Raw genomic sequence first — 23,741 nt, forward strand, 5'->3', positions numbered from 1 at the left:
GGTTCATTTTCGGTACAGTAAGAAAACAACCAAATATAAATGTTTTGGTTATTTATTTACCAAATTTGTAAACAATGGCTTTATCCTTTTAACATTGGGAACACTATAATAATTCTGCACACATTAATCCACATTAAACTGCCTCAAGTTGTAGCTTTGATTAATCAAAATGACAAAACTTTTCTTCTACATATAAAAAGTGCAACATTAAACAGTTTCAAGTCAACTCATTAAGCTTAATTTACTACAGCATTTGGGAAGCCTGTAGTTGACTTTTATTATGTAAATGTTATATTTTTATCAACATGTGATAGCAGGGACCCTGCCATTCAAAACTAGGCTGCTACATTACTAATGATTAATGTAACTATAGCTGAAAAATAGTATAATTGCAATAAGAGAGACTATTCATCCCTGAAATCTATGGAGTCCATGTTAGTTCATGTTAAATAACAGACAGACAGAGCTTTGCTGCTCCTAACGCACGCATGCACACACGCACACACACACACAGCAAAATGAGCTAACGTAACGCTAAAAGCTAATTAGCCTTCACATCACCTCAAGCCAGAACTGTGAGCGAGCTGAACTGCAGTTTAAGTTTCTAGAATGTCAACGGGCTCATAGTGATGTTTGTAATAGTTGTGACTGGAAAGTGTTTTTTATCATTTGGGGAGTGTACGATGTCCGCTGCTAAACGAATACCAGCTCGACAATGAAGCCTTTACAACATGCGTTCTGAATACGCACTGCTGATTGGCTTTGTATGTAACCAATCAGATGATTGTGTGGGCGGGACAATGCTGGGTGCTCACTGCTCAGACAGGCAGAAAGCAGAGCAGCTTGTTAAGACTTTAGAAATACAAACTCGTTCGATACACCCTCGTACCGAACCGAAACCCCTGTACCGAAACGGTTCAATACAAAAACACGTACTGTTACACCCCTAATAACCGCACGTAGAGTACACCCTTAGTACAGGGGTGTTTAACTAGTTTTACAGGCATGTGGTTTTTCCGTCTAAAGTCGGAATTCCGTCTTTTTTAATCTCGGGGGGGGGAAAAAAATGATCTCCGTTTTTTTTTTTCCGACCCTAAGTCAAGATTCATTTACTTGCCGATTCGTCTTTTGTAATCGAAACGTAGCTTATATTACGCCGTAGTTGATTGGTCGATATGTTCCTTGTGACCAATCAGGAAATCTGTTATGAATGATGACGTTATTACTGCCATTTACTGCCGATTCTCGAGAGAAAGGACGCTTCACGAGTTAAAGAAATTGATAAACATGTCAAAAATAAGTTTCGATGGGACTGGATGGAAAGGGAAATCACTGATACTGTTGGGAAGAAGGAAGTTACGACTTTGTTCGGCGATTTTATTCGGAAAATCGATCGTCCCGGAAAAGTTTTGTGCACGTGGTTTCATGATAATATTGACTAAGGATCTCGAGGTTTCAAGGCTTTGGAAGTACATGCGAAATGCCAAAAACATATTAAAACACCTTGAAGCAAGGAAAACAAACTTTTCACTATCTGGTACTTTTGGATGTCAACTAAACAACTGCCGTAGACATCGAGAGGAAAGATCCACCCAGACAACCCACTTCAGTTGCAGACAGGGTAGTTAATAATGAGGTAACCTAAAAAATATTTGCTTGTGAAATATGCATGTTTGTTTTAAATATTAACCACTTATTGATTTGCGGAATATAAATGGGTTTTTCTAAAAATAAAAAGCCACATGAAATTACAGACCCCCGGAATTTTTTTAGTCTTTTGCATTGTGGTCAAATCACATGCCTGGTTTTAGTTGAGGGCCATATCGCAGTTATGGCTGCCAACAGAGGGTCGCTTGCATTGAATATTTATGAATATAAATGCATAAATATTCACCGCATGATATCTTTACACAATTTCCAATTCATTTTATTATGTTTTTCTTTTATCCTGTTCAGTTTCTCGGGCAAATCGTATGGTTTATGTCAGGGGTCTCAAACTCATTTTACGTGGGGGCCACTGGATGCAGAGACTGGGTGAGGCTGGGCCGCAAGAAAATATTTCTTAAAAAGATGTTGGCTTGCTCCTCAGCATGTCTAGTTATAAAATGACGTTTTAAATTGTATTCCTTTCTCTGTGTAACTAAGACACGTCGGGTTCCCCTGTGCTCAAAGAAATATTGCATCTCCCACTTTCCCTGGAATTGTCTTCAATCATCACGAACCCTTCTCTTCACTGCAGGCTTTGAAAAAGACATGTTTGGGGTTGTGGAATATATTTGTATTTAGCCGACGCACGGAGAATAATGTTATTTCCGCAATGTGTGTCGTTCCGCTTTTCCGGGATAGCGAGCGCAAAAAAGTGATGGCCCCCGAAGTGTTATATCCAGGCGTCATATAGAAATATATGTAGTGTTCATCGTGTGAGGCAATGCAAATTAAACAATAAAAAAAATGAAATAACCGTTTGAATTGGTCCAGGTTCTCGGGCACTGTTATTACTGACGGACAAGTGTCGCGGCGTGACTGCAGCCAGGCACGTAAGAAAACCCTCATCTCCATGGCAATGTCTCTGTCGCTTTCACTCATTTGCCGCTTTTCCACTAATGCAGGGGGGGGCAACCCAGAACGTTGAAAGAGCCATTTTGGACCTAAATAACACAAAGCTGTCTAGCGCCATTTATATAAAACTTGCGGGTCCGCACTAACATTAAACTTTCATATTAAGGTAGGGGCCGCAAAATAACGTCTCGCGGGCCACGTGTCTGAGACCCCTGGTTTATGTAGATGTCCATATCAGCTGAACAAATTTACTTTACAAAAGAGAAGTGTGGGGTACTTTTCTTGTTGCCTTATTTGTATTTGACTTTATTCAATGTATTTATATTATCATTTGATGCAGCCGGGCCACAGCAGGAGGGGATAGAAAGAGAAAAAAAGGAAGACAGAGGGGGAAATTGCGGGGAGGAGAGGGGGATAAGACAGAGAGACAACAGCAAACAACAACAACAATGGAGCAACACCAGCAAATACGATATGTATTGCCATCTTGTTATATTCTTATTTAATGTTATATTTTTAGTCCCATTGTTGCTTTTTATTGTTATTCTTATTGTAATATTTTTCTATTTTGTTTCCATTCATACCTCCATTATTTGTTTTTAAATTGATCTCAACTCTGTACACCGCTGCTGGAATTTTAATTTTCAAGAAAAAACCAAAAAGTACTATCTATCTATCTATCTACGTACAAAAATGATAGTAAAAGTGATAGCAAAGAAGCAGTTGGTGAAATAAACGATAATACAGAAATGACAATGAGCATTTTTACACTATTATGTTTTCTGATTACATGTTTTATAAAAACTACCACTTTTTGTACGGTAAAAAGAAAAACTGGCAGCTCCGTTGCAATAATTTATTCTATAAAATCTACAGCTGCTACTTTTACCTACTAAAATGCGATTTTTTTATTTAAACGTATAGCAGGTCCATTCTGTGTGTCATACTTGATCATTTCGCGATAATGCCATATTTTTTGCTGAAAGGATTTATTAGAGAACATCGACGGTAAAGTTTGCAACTTTTGGTGCTGATAAAAAACCTTGCCAGACGATATGCGCGTGACGTCACGGGTTGTGGAGCTCCTCACATCCTCACATTGTTTACAATCATGGCCACCAGCAGCTAGAGCGATTCGGACCGAGAAAGCAACGATTTCCCCATTAATTTAAGCGAGGATGAAAGATTTGTGGATGAGGAAAGTGAGAGTGAAGGACTAGAGAGAAAAAAGACTAGAGGGCAGTGGGAGCGATTCAGATAGGGAAGATGCTGTGAGAGGCGCTGTGGCAGCCGTGGGGGTGGCAGGACCACTCGGCCAGGCCCAACCGCAACAAGGGATAGAGCCATACCGCTTTGAAGCTGACTGTGACGGTCAGGAGGACGCTGCTGATATTGGTGCTGGAGTAGCACATGACATAGATCGCCTTCAGACTACAGAATGGTAAAAATGATCGCTTCATAATACACTGTTCTTAGTGTATGTGGTCTAATTCAACCGTGTTCGCTTGACATCTCTGTTCCATAGTAAAGGTTGACTGTCATCTTTCGGGAATGTAAACAATGAAACACCGGCTGTGTTTGTCTTGCAATACACCGCTTCCCACCTACGGCTTTCTTCTTTGATGTCTCCATTGTTCGTTGAACAAATTGCAAAAGATTAACCAACACAGATGTCCAACATGACTTAATAGCTGGGCACGATGCTGGCACAAAATGTCCTCTACAATCCGTGACGTCACGCGCAGGTGTCATCATACCGAGACGTTTTCTGCAGGATTCTTTGGCGCAAAATTTAAAATTGCACTTTAGTAAACTAACCCGGCCGTATTGGCATGTGTTGCAATGTTAAGATTTCATCATTGATATATAAACTATCAGACTGCTTGGTCGGTAGTAGTTGGTTTCAGTAGGCCTTTTACGGTGTAATACAGTAAATGGAAAATGTGTACAAGTTTTTCACCTTAACAAAAAATTACTGCCGAGTTGCGAGAATTTCACTAACATTTATGGTGGTTTTACGGTAAATGGAAAAATTACCACTGGCAGCTTATTTACCTGAATTTTTATTCCAAAAAAATCTGCGGTTCTGCTTTTAAGATGTATTAATAAAAATGAAAAAATTAATAATGCCGCCGTTTTTTATAGTAAAAAAAATAAAAAGCAGCTCTGTTGCCAGAGATTTACCGTAAAAAAAACTACTTTTTTTCTATTTACAGTATTAGCTGTCAAATTCACCATACATTTTACAGTAAAACAAGCAGCTCAGTTTCCAGTATTTTACTGTAAAATGTTTTGTCATTTTCACAATATACATTTTGATCTGTAACTTAATTTGAATTCATAAGTGATTCAGTTTTTATTTCAACAAAAAATGCTTGTAATGTTCAAAACCCCAAACCAGGGAAGTTGGCACGTTGTGTAAATGGTGAATAAAAACCAAATACAATGATATGCAAATCCTTTTCAACCTATATTCAATTGAATAGACTGCAAAGACAAAATATTTAACGTTCAAACTGGAAAACTTTATTTTTTGCAAATGTTAGCTCATTTGGAATTTGATGACTGCCATCTGTTTCATAAAAGCTGGCACAAGTGGCAAAAAAGACTGAAAAAGTTGAGGAATGCTCATCAAACGCCTATTTAGACCATCCCACAGGTGAACAGGCTATTTGGGAACAGGTGGGTGCCATGGTTGGGTAGAAAAGCAGCTTCCATGAAAAGATCAGTCATTCACAAACGAGGATTGGGCGAGGGACACCACTTTGTGAACAAACGAGTAAGCAAATCGTCCAACAGTTTAAGAACAACATTTCTCAACGAGCTATTTCAAGGAATTTAGAGATTCCCCCATCTACCGTCCGTAATATCATCAAAAAGTTAAGAGAATTTGTAGAAATACGTGCGCGTAAGCGATGATATTACGGAGCTTCAATCCCTCAGGTGTCACTGCATCAAAAACCAACATCAGTGTGTAAAGGATAACACCACAGCGGCTCAGGAACAGTTAAAAAAAAAAAAACCCTGTCAGTAACTACAGTTGGTCGCTACATCTGTGAGTGCAAGTTAAAACTCTACTATGCAAAGCCAAAGCCATTTATCAACAACACCCAGAGAGCTAACATGGACTGATGCAAAGTTGAAAAATGGTCTGTGGTTGATGAGTCCACATTTCATAATGTTTTTGGAAACTGTGGACGTTGTGTCTTCCCCAACAAAGAGGAAAAGAACCTTCCGGATTGTATTGGTGCAAAGTTCAAAAGCCAGCATCTGTGATGGTATGTGGGTGTAAGAGTGCCCAAGGCATGGGTAACTTACACATCTGTGAAGGCATCATTAATGCTGAAAGGTACATACAGGTTTTGGAGCAACATATGTTGCCATCCAAGCAACGTTATCATGGACGCCCCTGCTTATTTCAGCAAGACAATGCCAACCCATGTTTCAACAGCGTGGCTTCATAGTAAAAGAGTGCGGGTACTAGACTGGCCTGCCTGTAGTCCAGTCACAACCCCCATTGAAAATGTTTGGCGCACTATGAAGCGTAAAATACCACAACAGCGATCCCGGACTGTTGAACAACCTAAGCTGTACATCAAGCAAGAATGGGAAACAATCGAAAAGCTTAAAAAAACGGTCTCCTCAGTTCCCAAACGTTTACTGAGTGTTGTTAAAAGGAAAGGCCATGTAACACAGTGGTAAAAATGCCCCTGGGCGAACCTTTTTGCAATGTGTTTGTCATGCCTTTGCTGATAGCGCCTCCAAAAGCGCACATGCGTGCCACTCCAGCTTCAAGCAATCACCACCACCTGAAGCTGATTATCAGACGCGCCTTCATAAGCCTGCACAACCTGCTATCCGGCGCCAGAACGTAGTCTTCTGTTCGAGTACAGTAAGCGAACTCTCTCCGCGTTTTTTCCCCCCCGTCGTCTTGATTGGTATGGTGTTCGACCTTTCTCCTTCCTTGCAGCTACCCCTTTGTTCCCGGGTGACGAGCTGTGCGTCTCGTCTCCCCTGTGTTTCCCCTCTGGTTCTCTGGCTGCCCCTTGGATCTTGACCTCCCGTTTGGACAGGGACTTTTTGACGCCTCGCTATACCCCTGACTACCTGCCTGTCTCACGGACATTCCAACATGCCTTTGCCCTCCGGGACTTCCGCCTCTCGCTCAAGACTCCCGATAACACACAACATTAAATTCACACATAGTTGCACACCATAAACACTGTTAGATTTAGTCACACTTCATTCCTGATTATTATTATTATACAGTATATTGTGCATATATAATAATTAAATATAAAGCTTTAACTCCGCCCCGTGTCATCTGTGTCGTTTTCCCCTCCCAGTGCACAAGTGTTGCTGCCATTAAATTCTAAGTTAATGGTTATGGTTTACAGCCGAGTGTGAAGTGACTGGGATGAGAATCAGCACCTCAAAGTCCGAGTCCATGGTTCTCGCCCGGAAAAGGATGGAGTACCATTTCCCATTTGCGGAGGAGACTCGGCCCCAAGTGGAGGAGTTCAAGTACCTCGGAGTCTTGTTCACGAGTGAGGGAAGAGTGGATCGTTAGATCGACAGGCGGATCGGTGCGGCGTCTTCAGTAATGCGGACGCTGTATCGATCCGTTGTAGTGAAGAAGGAGCTGAGCCGGAAGGCAAAGCTCTCAATTTACTGGTCCGTTATGGTCATGAGCTTTGGGTTATGACCGAAAGGACAAGATCACGGGTACAAGCGGCTGAAATGATTTTCCTACTCCGGGAGGCAGGTGTTCTAGCTTTAGAGATAGGGTGAGAAGCTCTGCAATCCGGAGGGAGCTCAAATTAAAGCCGCTGCTCCTCCACATCGAGAGGAGCCAGATGAGGTGGTTCGGGCATCTGGTCAGGATGCCTCCCAAACGCCTCCCTAGGGAGGTGCTTAGGGCACGTCCAACCGGTAGGAGGCCCCGGGGAAGACCCAGGACAAGTTGGGAGGACTATGTCTCCCTGCTGTCCTAAGAACGCCTCGGGATCCCCCGGGAAGAGCTGGACAAAGTGGCTGGAGAGAGGGAAGTCTGGGCTTCCCTGCTTAGGCTGCTGCCTCCGTGACCCGACCTCGGATAAACGGAAGAAAATGGATGGTTAATGATTATTTGCAAAAAAAATGTAGTTTCTCAGTTCGAACATTAAAGGCCTACTGAAACCCACTAGTACCCACCACGCAGTCTGATAGTTTATATATCAATGATGAAATATTAACATTGCAACACATGCCAATACGGCCTTTTTAGTTTACTAAATTGCAGTTTTAAATTTCCCGCGAGGTATCCTGTTGAAAACGTCGCAAAATGATGACGCATGCGCGTGACGTCACCGGTGGTAGCGGACATGTTCTCCCAGCACCGATCACGGCCAAAAGTAGTCTGTTTTTATCGCATAATTACACAGTATTCTGGACATCTGTGTTGCTGAATCTTTTGCAATTTGTTCAATTAATAATGGAGACTACAAAGAAGAAAGATGTTGGTGGACTGCAGCCGGCTGTAGCAACACAAACGCAGCTGGTGTTTCTTTGTTTGTTGTGGAGCTTTAATATGGAACAGAGCGGTCAAGCGAACATGTTTCCTGACCACATGTCAACCGGCAGGTTTCGGTGAGAAAATTGTACTAATAAATCTGCTCTTACCGTAGACATGAGCGGAGCTTGCGTCCTCCTGCAGCTGTGGACTATTACCTCCTCCCACCGGAGACACTGGCGGTCACCACACCCGTGGCCACACCACTCCGACTTTCAGGTACCATATAATCTCACTAAAACACTAGTAACACAATAAACAGATAAGGGATTTTCCAGAATTATCCTAGTAAATGTGTCTAATAAGATCTGAATCGCTCCCACTGCCCTTGCCTTTTTTTTTTTTTTCCATAGTCTCATTTTCCTCATCCATGAATCTTTCATCCTCGCTCAAATTAATGGAGGAATCGTTGCTTTCTCGATCCGAATCGCTCTTGCTGCTGGTGGCCATGATTGTAAACAATGTGAGGATTTGAGGAGCTCTACAACCCGTGACGTCACGCGCACATCGGCTGCTACTTCCGGTACAGGCAAGGCTTTTTTATTAGCGACCAAAAGTTGCGAACTTTATCGTCGATGTTCTCTACTAAATCCTTTCAGCAAAAATATGGCAATATCGCGAAATGATCAAGTATGACGAATAGAATGGACCTGCTATCCCCGTTTAAATAAGAAAATCTCATTTCAGTAGGCCTTTAAATATTTTGTCTTTGCAGTCTATTCAATTGAATATAGGTGGAAATTCAGTTTTTATTTGTGATTTACAAACCCCGTTTCCATATGAGTTGGGAAATTGTGTTAGATGTAAATATAAACGGAATACAATGATTTGCAAATCATTTTCAACCCATATTCCTTTGAATATGCTACAAAGACAACATATTTGATGTTCAAACTGACAAACATGTTTTTTTTTTGCAAATCATTACTTTAGGATTTAATGTCAGCCACACGTGACAAAGAAGTTGGGAAAGGTGGCAATAAATGCTGATAAAGTTGAGGAATGCTCATCAAACACTTATTTGGAACATCCCACAGGTGTGCAGGCTAATTGGGAACAGGTGGGTGCCATGATTGGGTATAAAAACAGCTTCCCAACGAATGCTCAGTCTTTCACAAGAAAGGATGGGGCGAGGTACACCCCTTTGTCCACAACTGTTTGAGCAAATAGTCAAACAGTTTAAAAACAACGTTTCTCAAAGTACAATTGCAAGAAATTTAGGAATTTCCACATCTACGGTCCATAATATCATCAAAAGGTTCAGAGAATCTGGAGAAATCACTCCACGTAAGCGGCATGGCCGGAAACCAACATTGAATGACCGTGACCTTCGATCCCTCGGACAGCACTGTATCAAGAACCGACATCTATCTCTAAAGGATATCACCACATGGGCTCAGGAACACTTGAGAAAATCACTGTCACTAAATACAGTTTGCCGCTACATCTGTAAGTGCAGGTTAAAGCTCTACTATGCAAAGCGAAACAACATCCAGAAACGCCACCGGCTTCTCTGGGCCCGAGATCATCTAAGATGGACTGATGCAAAGTGGAAAATTGTTCTGTGGTCTGACGAGTCCACATTTCAAATTGTTTTTGGAAATATTCCACAGTTTGTCGCTACATCTATAAGTGCAAGTTAAAACTCTACTATGCAAAGCCAAAGCCATTTATCAACAACACCCAGAGAGCTAAGATGGACTGATACAAAGTTAAAACATGTTCTGTGGTCTGACGAGTCCACATTTCAAATCGTTTTTGGATATATTCGACATCGTGTCATTCGGACCAAAGGAGAAGCAAACCATCCAGACTGTTATCGACCCAAAGTTCCAAAGCCAGCATCTGTTATGGTATGGGGGTGCATTAGTGCCCAAGGCATGGGTGAATTGCACATCCGTGAAGGCACCATTAATGCTGAAAGGTACATACAGGTTTTGGAACAACATATGCTGCCATCTAAGTGCCGTCTTTTTCATGGACGCCCCTGCTTATTTCAGCAAGACAATGCCAGGCCACATTCAGCACGTATTACAACAGTGTGGCTTTGTAAAAAAAAAGAGTGCGGGTGCTTTCCTGGCCCGCCTGCAGTCCAGACCTGTCTCCCATCGAAACTGTGTGGCGCATTACGAAGCGTAAAATACGACAGCAGAGACCCTGGACTGTTGAAGGACTAAAGCTCTACATAAAACCAGAATGGGAAAGAATTCCACTTTCAAGGCTTCAACAATTAGTTTCCTCAGTTCCCAAACGTTTATTGAGTTTTTTTAAAAGAAAAGGTGATGTAACACAGTGGTGAACATGCCCTTTCCCAACTACTTTGGCACGTCTTGCAGCAATGAAATGCAAAGTTAATTATTATTTGCAAAAAAAAAATAAAGTTTATGAGTTTGACCATCAAATATGTTGTCTTTGTAGTGCATTCAACTGAATATGGGTTGAAAAGGATTCCAAATCATTGTATTCCGTTTATATTTACATCTAACACAATTTCCCAACTCATATGGAAACGGGGTTTGTACACAACGTGCCAACTTTACTGGTTTTGAGTACATCGCTGTCATTGTTTGTGAATTGACTTGCTTCCTCTTGAATCGCAGACAAATTGGCAATGGTGAGCAAAGACATGCACCTGGGGATAGGTTGATTGGCAACACTAAATTGGCCCTAGTGTGTGAATGTGAGTGTGAATGTTGTCTGTCTATCTGTGTTGGCCCTGCGATGAGGTGGCGACTTGTCCAGGGTGTACCCCGCCTTCCGCCCGATTGTAGCTGAGATAGGCGCCAGCGCCCCCCGCGACCCCAAAAGGGAATAAGCGGTAGAAAATGGATGGATGGATGGATGGAGATTTGCTCCTCCCTCCTGCAAAGATGCCATAAAACAGGCTGCGTTCTTTCGCAACACCTCCTGCCTGCACGGAGACGTCCGCACACGTCACTCCACAGTATGTATTTTTAAAACCTTCCTTTCTTGCACGGGTGACGTCAGCGCCCACCTGTGATGCTCCAGCATGGAGAACCTCACCAACGTGTCTGTGGAGGACGCGCGCCCGGATTACGAGCCCCGGGACGAGCGCTTGGCTCGGGTGGAGGTGGCGCTCCTCTCCGTCATCTTCATCACGGCCGGGATCCTCAACTTCGGGCTGCTGCTGGCGCTGTGGCGGAGGAGGAAGCAGCTCTCCCGGATGCGCGTCTTCGTCTTCCACCTGTGCGTGGCGGACCTGGTGGTGGCGTTTTTCCAAGTTTGCCCGCAGCTGATGTGGGACGTCACGGACCGCTTCGTGGGGCCGGACGTGCTGTGCCGCGCCGTCAAGTACCTGCAGGTGGTGGGCATGTTCGCGTCCACGTACATGATCGTGGTGATGACGGTGGATCGCTACCAAGCTATATGTCACCCCATGGTCACCTTCCAGAGACACCGGGCGCGCTGGAACGCCCCCGTGTGCGCGGCGTGGGGCGTCTCCCTGCTGGGCGGCATCCCGCAGGTGTTCATCTTCTCCCGCGTGGAGGTGGCCCCCGGCGTGTACGACTGCTGGGCCGTCTTCGTCCCGCCTTGGGGCTTGAGGGCCTACGTGACGTGGACCTCCCTGGTCATCTTCGCGCTGCCGGTCCTGGCCGTGGTGGTGTGCCAAGTGCGCATTTGCCGCGCCGTGTACTCCAGCCTGCACGCGAAGGCGCAGCCGGCCGGGAGAGCCTGCAGCGGGGCGGGAGTGTCCAAGGCCCGGGCGAAGACGGTGAAGATGACCATGGTCATCGTGCTCACTTACATCGTCTGCTGGGCGCCTTTCTTCACCGTGCAGCTGTGGTCGGTGTGGGACCGAGACGCGCCCACGCAAAGTAAGACTTTTTGCCTTTTAAAGGCCTACTGAAACCCACTACTACCCACCAAACCAGGGGTGTCAAACTCAAATACAGAGTGGGCCAAAATTCTAAACTGAACGAAGCCGCGGCAGGGGCGGTTCTAGGCATGCTTATATGAGGGGGCAGTCAGAAATGTGAAGGGGGGCATCATGTGTACACATCATGCTCCAGCACTTTTTTTTTTGTGCTTATAGTAACAATGCTTTCTTCATTGAAATGGGTCTTTAGCTATGTGTCCAACCCCAACCTGGAGTAGTGGATTGCACTTTGTCAGGCCTCTACCTTCAGACCTGTCCAACTTGGGTGTCCCACCTGAAGACCAAGATCCTGCTGGTATAGCTCTTACGGTCACTGAGGCACACAAACCCCCTGACCACAATAAGGTGGCAATCCCTCAGGGGGGGGGGGGGAACTGAAAAATAAAAATAAATGAATAAAATACAATAAAACGTCCTTCATCCAGATTTTATCAACCAACAACATAACATTTATCCTAACTGGATGGCCTAACTCTCAAATAAATTTTGACGCAAATTATGACTTCACGGCTTCACGGTGGCAGAGGGGTTAGTGCGTCTGCCTCACAATACGAAGTTCCTGCAGTCCTGGGTTCAAATCCAGGCTCGGGATCTTTCTGTGTGGAGTTTGCATGTTCTCCCCGTGAATGCGTGGGTTCCCTCCGGGTACTCCGGCTTCCTCCCGCTTCCAAAGACATGCACCTGGGGATAGGTTGATTGGCAACACTAAATATTGGCCCTAGTGTGTGAATGTTGTCTGTCTATCTGTGTTGGCCCTGCGATGAGGTGGCGACTTGTCCAGGGTGTACCCCGCCTTCCGCCCGATTGTAGCTGAGATAGGCGCCAGCGCCCCCCGCGACCCCGAAAGGGAATAAGCGGTAGAAATGGATGGATGGATTAGGACTTCACACACTACAGTCAATATTTACAAAACTGAAAGGTAGTCTGATGAATAATGATTAAAAAGAATCTCAAACTAATTTATAAAACAGAACGTGGGCACTCATTTGTACACAAAATTCATTCACTCCAATGTATGTGTGTTGCCCATCCATCCATCCATTTTCTACCGCTTATTCCCTTTTGGAGTCGCGGGGGGCGCTGGCGCCTATCTCAGCTACAATCGGGCGGAAGGCGGGGTACACCCTGGACAAGTCGCTACCTCATCACAGGGCCAACGCAGATAGACAGACAACATTCACACACTAGGGCCAATTTAGTGTTGCCAATCAACTTATCCCCAGGTGCATGTCTTTGGAAGTGGGAGGAAGCCGGAGTACCCGGAGGGAACCCACGCATTCACGGGGAGAACATGCAAACTCCACACAGAAAGATCCCGAGCCTGGATTTGAACCCAGGACTGCAGGACCTTCGTATTCACTATCTTGTAAATTGATGAAAACGGCTGTGTTTTTGTTTTTAGGTGTCTTGGTCATATCAAATGAAACTTATAATTTGTTTATTACAAAATGTAGATTGAAACATTAAAAGGTTGACTATGTAGACTTACAAGAAAAACTACAGAAAAAGAATTCCAGCAGTCGATTGCCGGACCGTTGCTAAGTAAAACGGGCCGTTGCTAGGGACTCCGCTCTGAACAGAGGGCAGCAGAGGAGGACTGCTAAGCAGGATATATACCTTATGTTTCATTTTTACCCTCATTAACAGCATCATAAATGACTTGTAGCTTGTTACAGGGACAGTGGAGGCTCTCTGCCTTCCAAACCACTGCTGCTCAGAGCCTCCGCTGTCCTGTGAACTTCGTAGCACCGAAAGTCCGCGACGATAAACGTGTTTATGACAGATAAGACTACACAAATACACCCATCCTAACAAGTATATGAAAAATGTAGACAACTTTTCCTTTTCTTTTACTTTCATAATGCAACAGTGATTAGATGTCTACTGAGGGCTGAGGGTGTGTGTCTGCGGCGCAGCCTGTGGAATGTTGAATACACGCACAGCGGAGGGAGGGATGAGAGGGAAGCCGACACTACTATATCGTCTGTGTCCCTTTTTCGCCGGATTTTTTCGCTAGTGCAGATCATTTTGTCAACTTGTAATGTAGTAATTTTGTGAGTTTATTAAAATTTACTTTCTCAAATTTTGATTTGAGGGGGCAAGACATTTATTTAAGGGGGCTCTGCCCCCTCTTGCCCCTGCGTAGAGCCGGCCATGAGCTTCGGGCCAAAGTTGAACAAATTAACATTTAATAGGGACCCAAACAAGTTTTGCATTGAATATTGAACAAGCAAGGCTTATATGTGAATTATATTTCTATAGCACTTTTCTCAAGTGACTCAAAGCGCTTTACATAGTGAAACCCAATATCTAAGTTCCATTTAAACCAGTGTGGGTGGCACTGGGAGCAGGTGGGTAAAGTGTCTTGCCCAAGGACACAACGGCAGTAACTAGGATGGCACAAGCGGGAATCGAACCTGTAACCCTCAAGTTGCTGGCACGGCCACTCTACCAACCAAGCTATGCCGCACCATATATATATATGTCACTATATAACTTTATAGTGACATGCAAAATCGAGTTTTGTTGGTAACGGGGGTGTATATTGTAGCGTCCCGGAAGAGTTAGTGCTGCAAGGGGTTCTGGGTGTTTGTTCTGTTGTGTTTATGTTGTGTTACGGTGCGGATGTTCTCCCGAAATGTGTTTGTCGTTCTTGCTTGGTGTGGGTTCACAGTGTTAAAGTTGTTTATACGGCCACCCTCAGTGTGACCAGTATGGCTGTTGACCAATTATGCCTTGCATTCACTTGTGTGTGTGTGTAGAAGCCGCATATATTACGTGACTGGGCCAGCAAGCTGTTTGTATGGAGGAAAAGCGGACGTTACGACAGGTTGAAGAGGATGCTAAAAGGATTACCTTTAAGGCACGCCCCCAATATTGTTGTCCGGGTGGAAATTCGGGGGAATGGTTGCCCCGGGAGATTTTCGGGGGGGGGGCACTGAAATTCGGGATTCTCCTGGAAAAATCGGGAGGGTTGCCAAGTATGAAAATTAGCGTTGAATACGGTGATACAGCAGCACCGCCACTGTATAATACCGGCGGGCCATCTCTAATGTTAATTTATGATTGCCTCAAGGGCCAAATGAAATTATGGGGCAGAGTTTGAAACCCATGCACCAAACAGTCTGATAGTTTATATATCAATGATGAAATATTAACATTGCAACACATGCCAATACGGCCTTTTTAGTTTACTAAATCACAATTTTAAATTTCCCGGGAGTTTCGTCTTGAAAACGTCATGTAATGATGACGTGTACGCAAGACGTCACGGGTTTTTAGGAAGTATGAGCGCTGCACACACACACAGCTAAAAGTCGTCTGCTTTAATCGCATAATTACACAGTATTTTGGAGATCTGTGTTGCTGAATCTTTTGCAATTTGTTCAATAAATATTGGAGAAGTCTCAATAGAAATATGGAGTTGGGAAGCTTTAGCCTTTAGCCCAGGGGTAGGGAACCTGTGGCTCTTTTGATGACTGCATCTGGCTCTCAGATAAATCTTAGCTGACATTGTTTAACGCAATAATTATGAAAAATTTCGCTGGTAATCACAGTGCTAAAAATAACGTCCATCCATCCATCATCTTCCGCTTATCCGAGGTCGGGTCGCGGGGGCAGCAGCCTAAGCAGGGAAGCCCAGACTTCCCTCTCCCCAGCCACTTCGTCTAGCTCTTCCCGGGGGATCCCGAGGCGTTCCCAGGCCAGCCGGGAGACATAGTCTTCCCAACGTGTCCTGGGTCTTCCCCGTGGCCTCCTACCAGCTGGACGTGCCCTAAACACCTCCCTAGGGAGACGTTCGGGTGGCATCCTGACCAGATGCCCGAACCACTTCATCTGGCTCCTCTCGATGTGAAGGAGCAGCGGCTTTACTTTGAGTTCCTCCCGGATGGCAGAGCTTCTCACCCTATTTCTAAGGGAGAGACCCGCCACACGGGGAGGAAACTCATTTCGGCCGCTTGTACCCGTGATCTTATCCTTGCGGTCATGACCCAAAGCTCATGACCATAGGTGAGGATGGGAACGTAGATCGACCGGTAAATTGAGAGCTTTGCCTTCCGGCTCAGCTCCTTCTTCACCACAACGGATCGATACAACGTCCGCATTACTGAAGACGCCACACCGATCTGCCTGTCGATCTCACGACCCACTCTTCCCCCACTCTTGAACAAGACTCCTAGGTACTTGAACTCCTCCACTTGGGGCAGGGTCTCCTCCCCAACCCGGAGATGGCACTCCACCCTTTTCCGGGCGAGAACCATGGACTCGGACTTGGAGGTGCTGATTCTCATTCCGGTCGCTTCACACTCGGCTGCAAACCGATCCAGTGAGAGCTGAAGATCCCAGCCAGATGAAGCCATCAGGACTACATCATCTGCAAAAAGCAGAGACCTAATCCCGCGGCCACCAAACCGGAACCCCTCAACGCCTTGACTGCGCCTAGAAATTCTGTCCATAAAAGTTATGAAAATAAAAATAACGTGCAAAATATAAAACATTCTTATGCATTTAAATCCATCCATCCGTTTTCTACCGCACCTTTTCAAGAAGTCGCATTAATGGTAAGAAGTATTTTATGTCACGATGGGGGGGTCGCAGCTTGCTGCAGGGTCGTTCCCCCAGGAAGGCAGACGGACTACTCGGGACATGGCATTTAGGTAAAAACATGATTTAATTTAAACTAAAAAAAGATACAAACAAAAATCGCTCACAGCGGAGGCACAACTTGGGCTAAGGAACAAAGCTAACGCATAAACAGACTATGAACATAAATCAAACAAAACTTACTTGGCATGGCATGAAGCACGAAACTATGGCAAGGCATGAAACAAGTCAGCACAGGGCGACTGACTGGCAAAGACGAGCTCAAATGCTGCCTCTGATTAGTGCTCGGGAAGCAGGTGAGCGGGCATTTTGTTCACCAGAGACAGGTGGACAAAAAGAGTAACCAAGGTAACCAGACAAGGGAGTGGAAAAAAACAGGAACTTAAAGAGTCCAAAGGACAAACAGCACATGGCCAAACAAAAACATGATCAACAGACATTATATTTTATTTATTATTGGTTAGCTTCAGAATAACAACGTTATTAAAAAGAATAAGAGACTTATTATACTCTAAAAATGTTGGTTTTACTTAAAAATGCACGCATTTAGTTGTATTCAGTGTTAAAAAATATGATATGGCTCTCACGGAAATATATTTCGAAATATTTGGCTTTCATGGCTCTCTCAGCCAAAAAGGTTCCCGACCCCTGCTTTAGCCACACAAACACACGGTGATTCCTTGTTTAAAATTCACGGACTTGAAACTTTCCTTGCACACGTATTAAACCTTTGCACCAATTATATACAATATATACAAACAATTATACTCTCATTGTTATTTATATCCCACGTTTAGTTTTTAATTCATATTAATCACAATGTTGATTCAAGAGTGATATATTTTTTCAAGACAATGGTCTTAAAGTGTTTTTTAAATGTGTGAATGCAACTGGAACATTTTAAGGACTCATCCAAGCTGTTCCACAGTTGAACTCCTCTAACAGAAACACATCTACTTGTTCTTATTTTTGCTTTCTGAAAGAAAGCTGAACCTCTAATGTCAAAGGGATTCTCTCTGGGTTTGAATCTCACTTGTAGTCATCCAGGCAGCATGTGGTTATGAGCTTTGTAAGCCACAATTGTAGTATTGAGGTCAACAAGATCGTGCAGTTTTTATGTTTTTAATTTAATGAACAAAGCATTGGTATGGTCATGATAATTCGCATAATTTACAATTCTAATTGCTTTCTTTTGAAGTAAGAATATAGAGTTGGTTTGATTTGTAATTGCTACCCCAGATTTCAACGCAATAATTTAGATATGGGAGTATGAAAGAATTATATAACACGTTAAGAGCCTTTTGATGTACAGAGTTTTTAATTTTATGTAACACAGCAATAATTTTTGCCATCTTTGTCTTAAGTATATTTATGTACAGTTTCCAATTAAGTTTATCTATATAGATTCTCAAAAATTTTATTGAATATACCCTTTCTATCTCCATATCAATTCTTATATGACGCGGTATGTTATTTTTCCTATTTCCAAAAATTATATATATGGTTTTATTTAGGTTAATTGATAGTTTATTGGCATCAAACCATTGCTTTAGTATGTGGGGTTCAATCTCTACAGTCTCTAGGAGTTGATTAAGGTCTTGCCCAGAACAGTACAGACTTGTATCATCAGCAAAAAGAATACAGTTGAGTTTTTTTTCAAAGATTTTACAAATATCATTAATATACAGTAAGAACAATTTTGGTCCCAGTACAGAACCTTGGGGTACTCCATGTGTTATAATCTTTTTTTATCTGAATCTACATTGTTCATATGCACATACTGCTCTCTGCCACCAAGATAACTTTTCAACCAATCATGAACAAGACCTCTGACACCATACCTCTGCATTTTGTTTAAAAATAATGTTTGATCGATGGTGTCAAAGGCTTTGCTCAGGTCAATAAAAATGACAATATGAGTTGGGCAAATTGTGTTAGATGTAAATATAAACGGAATACAATGATTTGCAAATCCTTTTCAACCCATATTCAGTTGAATATGCTACAAAGACAACATATTTGATGTTCAAACTTATAAACATTTTTTTTTTTTTTTGGAAAAAAATCATTAACTTTAGAATTTGATGCCAGCAACACGTGACAAAGAAGTTGGGAAAAGTGGCAATAAATACTGATATAGTTGAGGAATGCTCATCAAACACTTATTTGGAACATCCAACAGGTGTGCAGGCTATTTGGGAACAGGTGGGTGCCATGATTGGGTATAAAAGCAGCTTACATGAAATGCTAAGTAATTCACAAACAAGGATGGGGTGAGAGTCACCAATTTGTAAGCAAATTGTCGAACAGTTTTCGAACAACATTTCTCAACGAGCTATTGCAAGGAATTTAGGGATTTTACCATCTACGGTCCGTGAAATCATGAAAAGGTTCAGAGAATCTGGAGAAATCACTGCACGTAAGCGATGATATTACGGACCGTTGATCCCTCAGGCGGTACTGCCTCAAAAACAGACATCAGTGTGTAAAGGATATCACTACATGGGCTCAGAAACACTTCATAAAACCACTGTCAGTAACTACAGTTGGTCGCTACATCTGTAAGTGCAAGTTAAAACTCTGATATGCAAAGCAAAACCCATTTATCAACAACACCCAGGAACGCCGCTGGCTTGGCTGGGCCCGAGCTCGTCTAAGATGGACTGATGCAAAGTGGAAAGGTGTTCTGTGGTCTGACAAGTCCACCTTTAAAATATTTTTGGAAACTGTGGACGTGGTGTCCTCCGGAACAAAGAGGAAAATAACCCTCCGGATTGTTATCGGCGCGAAGTTGAAAAGCCAGCATCTGTGATGGTATGGGGGTGTATTAGTGCCCAAAGCATGGGTAACTTACACATCTGAGAAGGCACCATTAATGCTGAAAGGTCCATACAGGGTTTGGAACAACATATGTTTCCATTCAAGCAACGTTATCATGGACGCCCCTGTTTATTTCAGCGAAACAATGCCAAGCCACAACAGTGTGGTTTCATAGTAAAGGAGTGCAGGTACTTTCCTGGCCCGCCTGCAGTCCAGACCTGTCTCCCATGGAAAATGTGTGGCGCATTATGATGCGTAAAATACGACAGCGGAGACCTCGGACTGTTGAACGACTGAAGCTCTACATAAAACAAGAATGGGAAATAATTCCACTTTCAAAACTTCAACAATTAGTTTCCTCAGTTCCCAAACGTTAATTGAGTGTTGTTAAAAGAAAAGGTGATGTAACACAGTGGTGAACATGCCCTTTCCCAACTACTTTGGCACGTGTTGCAGCCATGAAATTCTAAGTTAATTATTTTTTGCAAAAAAATAATAAAGTTTATGAGTTTGAACATCATATATGTTTTCTTTGTAGTTCATTCAACTGAATATGGGTTAAAAATGATTTGCAAATTATTGTATTCTGTTTATATTTACATCTAACACAATTTCCCAACTCAAATGGAAACGGGGTTTGTGTGTGTGTGTGTGTGTGTGTGTGTGTGTGTGTGTGTGTGTGTGTGTGTGTGTGTGTGTGTGAGTATATAAATATATATGTATATATGTGTGTATGTATATATATATATATATATATATATATATATGTATATATGTGTGTATGTATGGAATAGCTGCTGGGGCGCTAATCAATTTAAAGCCTCTTCTTACCACTGCGCTTACCAATGGCATGCAGTAAAAGATTGAGTGTGATTAAAATAAAAATAAATAGATTATTCTGCATCCGCGGCCCGATGGTTGAGGACCACTGCTCTACAGCATGTCTTCGCACCCACCTTTACACCATGCTGTCTGCGTGCCGGCCGAAGGCTTGCATTTCGCTACCCCTCATACTTGATTGCAATGCATACTTGGTCAACAGCCATACCTTTTACACTGATGGTTGTAATATAAACAACTTTAAAACTCTTAATAATATGCGCCACACTCTGTGAACCCACACCAAACACATTTCTGGAGAGCATTGGCTCTGTGGCACATTATAAACGCAGCATAGGGATTACCCATAATGCCGTGTATCCGTGACTCTTGGATATATTATACACGCCCCCCAACCCCGCCCACCTCAACCGGCGCACGGAGAGGGGGGCGGGGTTGGGGGCGCATATATAATATTTCCACAAAGATAAATCCATCCATCCATCCATTTTCTACCGCTTATTCCCTTTCGGGGTCACGGGGGGCGCTGGCGCCTATCTCAGCTACAATCGGGCGGAAGGCGGGGTACACCCTGGACAAGTCGCCACCTCATCGCAGGGCCAACACAGATAGACAGACAACATTCACACTCACATTCACACACTAGGGCCAATTTAGTGTTGCCAATCAACCTATCCCCAAGTGCATGTCTTTGGAAGTGGGAGGAAGCCGGAGTACCCGGAGGGAACCCACGCATTCACGGGGAGAACATGCAAACTCCACACAGAAAGATCCCGAGCCTGGATTTGAACCCAGTACTGCAGGACCTTCGTATTGTGAGGCAAACGCACTAACCCCTCTCCCACCGTGAAGCATATATATATATATATATATATATATATATATATATATATATATATATATATATATATATATATATATATATATATATAATAAATCACTGTATGTCCCACTCCCTGGTGTCTGTTGCTGTCACCTCCCCTCCTAACCATAACATTCAGGGTTTTTTTTTTTTATCAGCGGTTTTACTGCCTTTAGGCACTGTTTGGATTCAATAAAAAAGGTGTGTACATAAACATTTATACAATCTTTTTTCATACCATATCTGTGACATACAATACATGTATTTTTACATGTATTAATATATGTAACAATACATGTCTAATAGATGTAAAAATATCAATTTCTTCACAAATTTGGTGGCTGTGACACAGAAAGATCCCGAGCCTGGATTTGAACCCAGGACTGCAGGACCTTCGTATTGTGAGGCAGACGCACTAACCCCTCTGCCACCGTGAAGCCACAAAGAAAAATATTAATTATTAATAATAACATAGAGTTAAAGGTAAATTGAGCAAATTGGCTATTTCTGGCAATTTATTTAAGTTTGTATCAAACTGGTAGCCCTTCGCATTAATCAGTACCCAAGAAGTAGCTCTTGGTTTCAAAAAGGTTGGTGACCCCTGCCATACAGACTACACCGTAATTCCACTTTAAGCCAGGCTGCTCATTTTTGCTCATAAATGTCCAATATGTTGTCTCACCCTGCCCTCGCGTCATGTCCTTCCAGCCGCCACCTTCACCATCCTGATGCTGCTGGCCAGTCTCAACAGCTGCGCCAACCCTTGCATCTACCTGATGTTCAGCGGCAAGTTCCACAGGAGGCTAGTGGAGGCGGCGTCCAGAAGCCAGTCTCATCTGCGGGACTCCATGCACGAGGAAGCCACCATGGTCGGCTCCCTCTTCATCAACCTCAGGAACTTGCCGGACTCCAAACATTTGCCCGCCCTCAGGCCGCTTCACGGCGTCAGGAAAGGCCAGGAAACCTCTTAACCCGCGACATTTTAAATGCCCTTAAAGCATCGTCCGTGCAGCAGGGGTGTCCTAACTTTGAGTTTGTAAAGAATTACAGTTACAAATGTTATTAAAGGGGAACATTATCACAATTTCAGAAGGGTTAAAACCAATAGAAATCAGTTCCCTGTGGCTTATTTTTTTAAATTTTACCCATCACGGAATATCCCGAAAAAAGGCATTAAAGTGCCTGATTTTCGCTATCTTTAAATCCATTGTCCATTTTCCCGTGACGACATTTATTGATGTGATAGCACAGCAAGATATAGCGACAATAGCTCGGATTCAGACCCGGATTTCAGCGGCTTAAGCGATTCAACAGATTACGCATGTATTGAAACGGATGGTTGGAGTATGGAGGCGGATAGCGAAAACGAAATTGAAGAAGAAACTGAAGCTATTGACGCTATTGGGCGATCGCCTTCGATTGAGTGTCGCAGGATGTCCATACATCTCTGTGCCATGTCTGCCTCAGCATCGCCGGTAAAATGTGCAGACCAAACAATCGGGACTTTCGCATCTTGGGACACTGGAGCGACTTAAATCCGTCGATTGGTAAGTGTTTGTTTGGCATTAAATGTGGGTGTAGAGAAAGGCTGGATGCAAATACAGCTACCAATGTACATACAGCTAGCCTAAATAGCATGTTAGCATCGGCACCGCTGTGAAGTGAATCATATTTTTTGTGAAGTGAATTAGATTTATATAGCGCTTTTTCTCAAGTGACTCAAAGCGCTTTACATAGTGAAACCCAATATCTAAGTTACATTTAAACCAGTGTGGGTGGCACTGGGAGCAGGTGGGTAAAGTGTCTTGCCCAAGGACACAACGGCAGTAACTAGGATGGCACAAGCGGGAATCGAACCTGCAACCCTCAAGTTGCTGGCACGGCCACTCTACCAACCGAGCTATTCCGCCCCTAATCAGAGCAAAGCATTTTTGGCCATGTACTGCTTGCCTGTGTATCGGCTGGGGACATCTCTGCGCTGCTGATCCGCCTCCGCTTGGGATGGTTTCCTGTTTGCTCCGCTGTGAACGGGACTCTCGCTGCTGTGTTGGATCCGCTTTGGACTGGACTCTCGCGGCTGTGTTGGATCCATTATGGATTGAACTTTCACAGTATCATGTTAGACCCGCTCGACATCCTTTGCTTTCGTCCTCTCCAAGGTTCTCATAGTCATTATTGTCACCGACGTCCCACTGGGTGTGAGTTTTCCTTGCCCTTATGTGGGCCTACCGAGGATGTCGTCGTGCAGGGGTAGGGAACCTATGGCTCGCGAGCCAGATGTGGCTCTTTTGGTGACTGCATCTGGCTCTCGGATAAATCTGAGCTGACGTTGCTTAACACGATCAATAATGAATAATTCCACTTGTAATCACAGTGTTAAAAATAACGTTCAAAATATAAAACATTGTCATGCTTTTTATGTTCAAGAAGTTGGTAAGAAGTCATTTATTTATTATTGGTTAGTGTGGGGCTTGCCCTCCAGGGGGTTCTTCAGACCACCAAGCACTGACATGAGAGCCAGTTTCAGGGTTACAATATTGGTTTATTTTTCAAGAAGTCTCTCAGTTGCTTTCCAGCAATTGTCTTTTTCTCTTTCGTTCTCGCTC

At 43.5% G+C, this 23,741-nt stretch overlaps 1 protein-coding gene across 1 annotated transcript; it reads left to right on the top strand.

The window, feature by feature from the left end:
* The first annotated feature begins 9,993 nt into the window (after nucleotides 1–9,993).
* avpr2b.1 (arginine vasopressin receptor 2b, tandem duplicate, 1) lies at nucleotides 9,994–22,224 on the top strand. The gene is made up of 2 exons (XM_061874774.1): nucleotides 9,994–11,946; nucleotides 21,844–22,224. The coding sequence occupies exons 1-2, from the start codon at nucleotides 11,121–11,123 to the stop codon at nucleotides 22,104–22,106; spliced, it is 1,089 nt and encodes a 362-aa protein (XP_061730758.1). The 5' UTR covers nucleotides 9,994–11,120; the 3' UTR covers nucleotides 22,107–22,224.
* Nucleotides 22,225–23,741: the final 1,517 nt, after the last annotated feature.

Source organism: Nerophis ophidion, linkage group LG16, assembly GCF_033978795.1.
Source record: "Nerophis ophidion isolate RoL-2023_Sa linkage group LG16, RoL_Noph_v1.0, whole genome shotgun sequence".
NCBI lineage: Eukaryota > Metazoa > Chordata > Actinopteri > Syngnathiformes > Syngnathidae > Nerophis > Nerophis ophidion.

Bases quoted from the DNA above. Each gene is read 5' to 3' on its own strand.
- avpr2b.1 (XM_061874774.1), top strand. From the start codon at position 11,121: ATGGAGAACCTCACCAACGTGTCTGTGGAGGACGCGCGCCCGGATTAC. The intron at 11,947-21,843 runs GTAAGACTTTTT...ATGTCCTTCCAG, and splicing joins CCGAGACGCGCCCACGCAAA to CCGCCACCTTCACCATCCTG.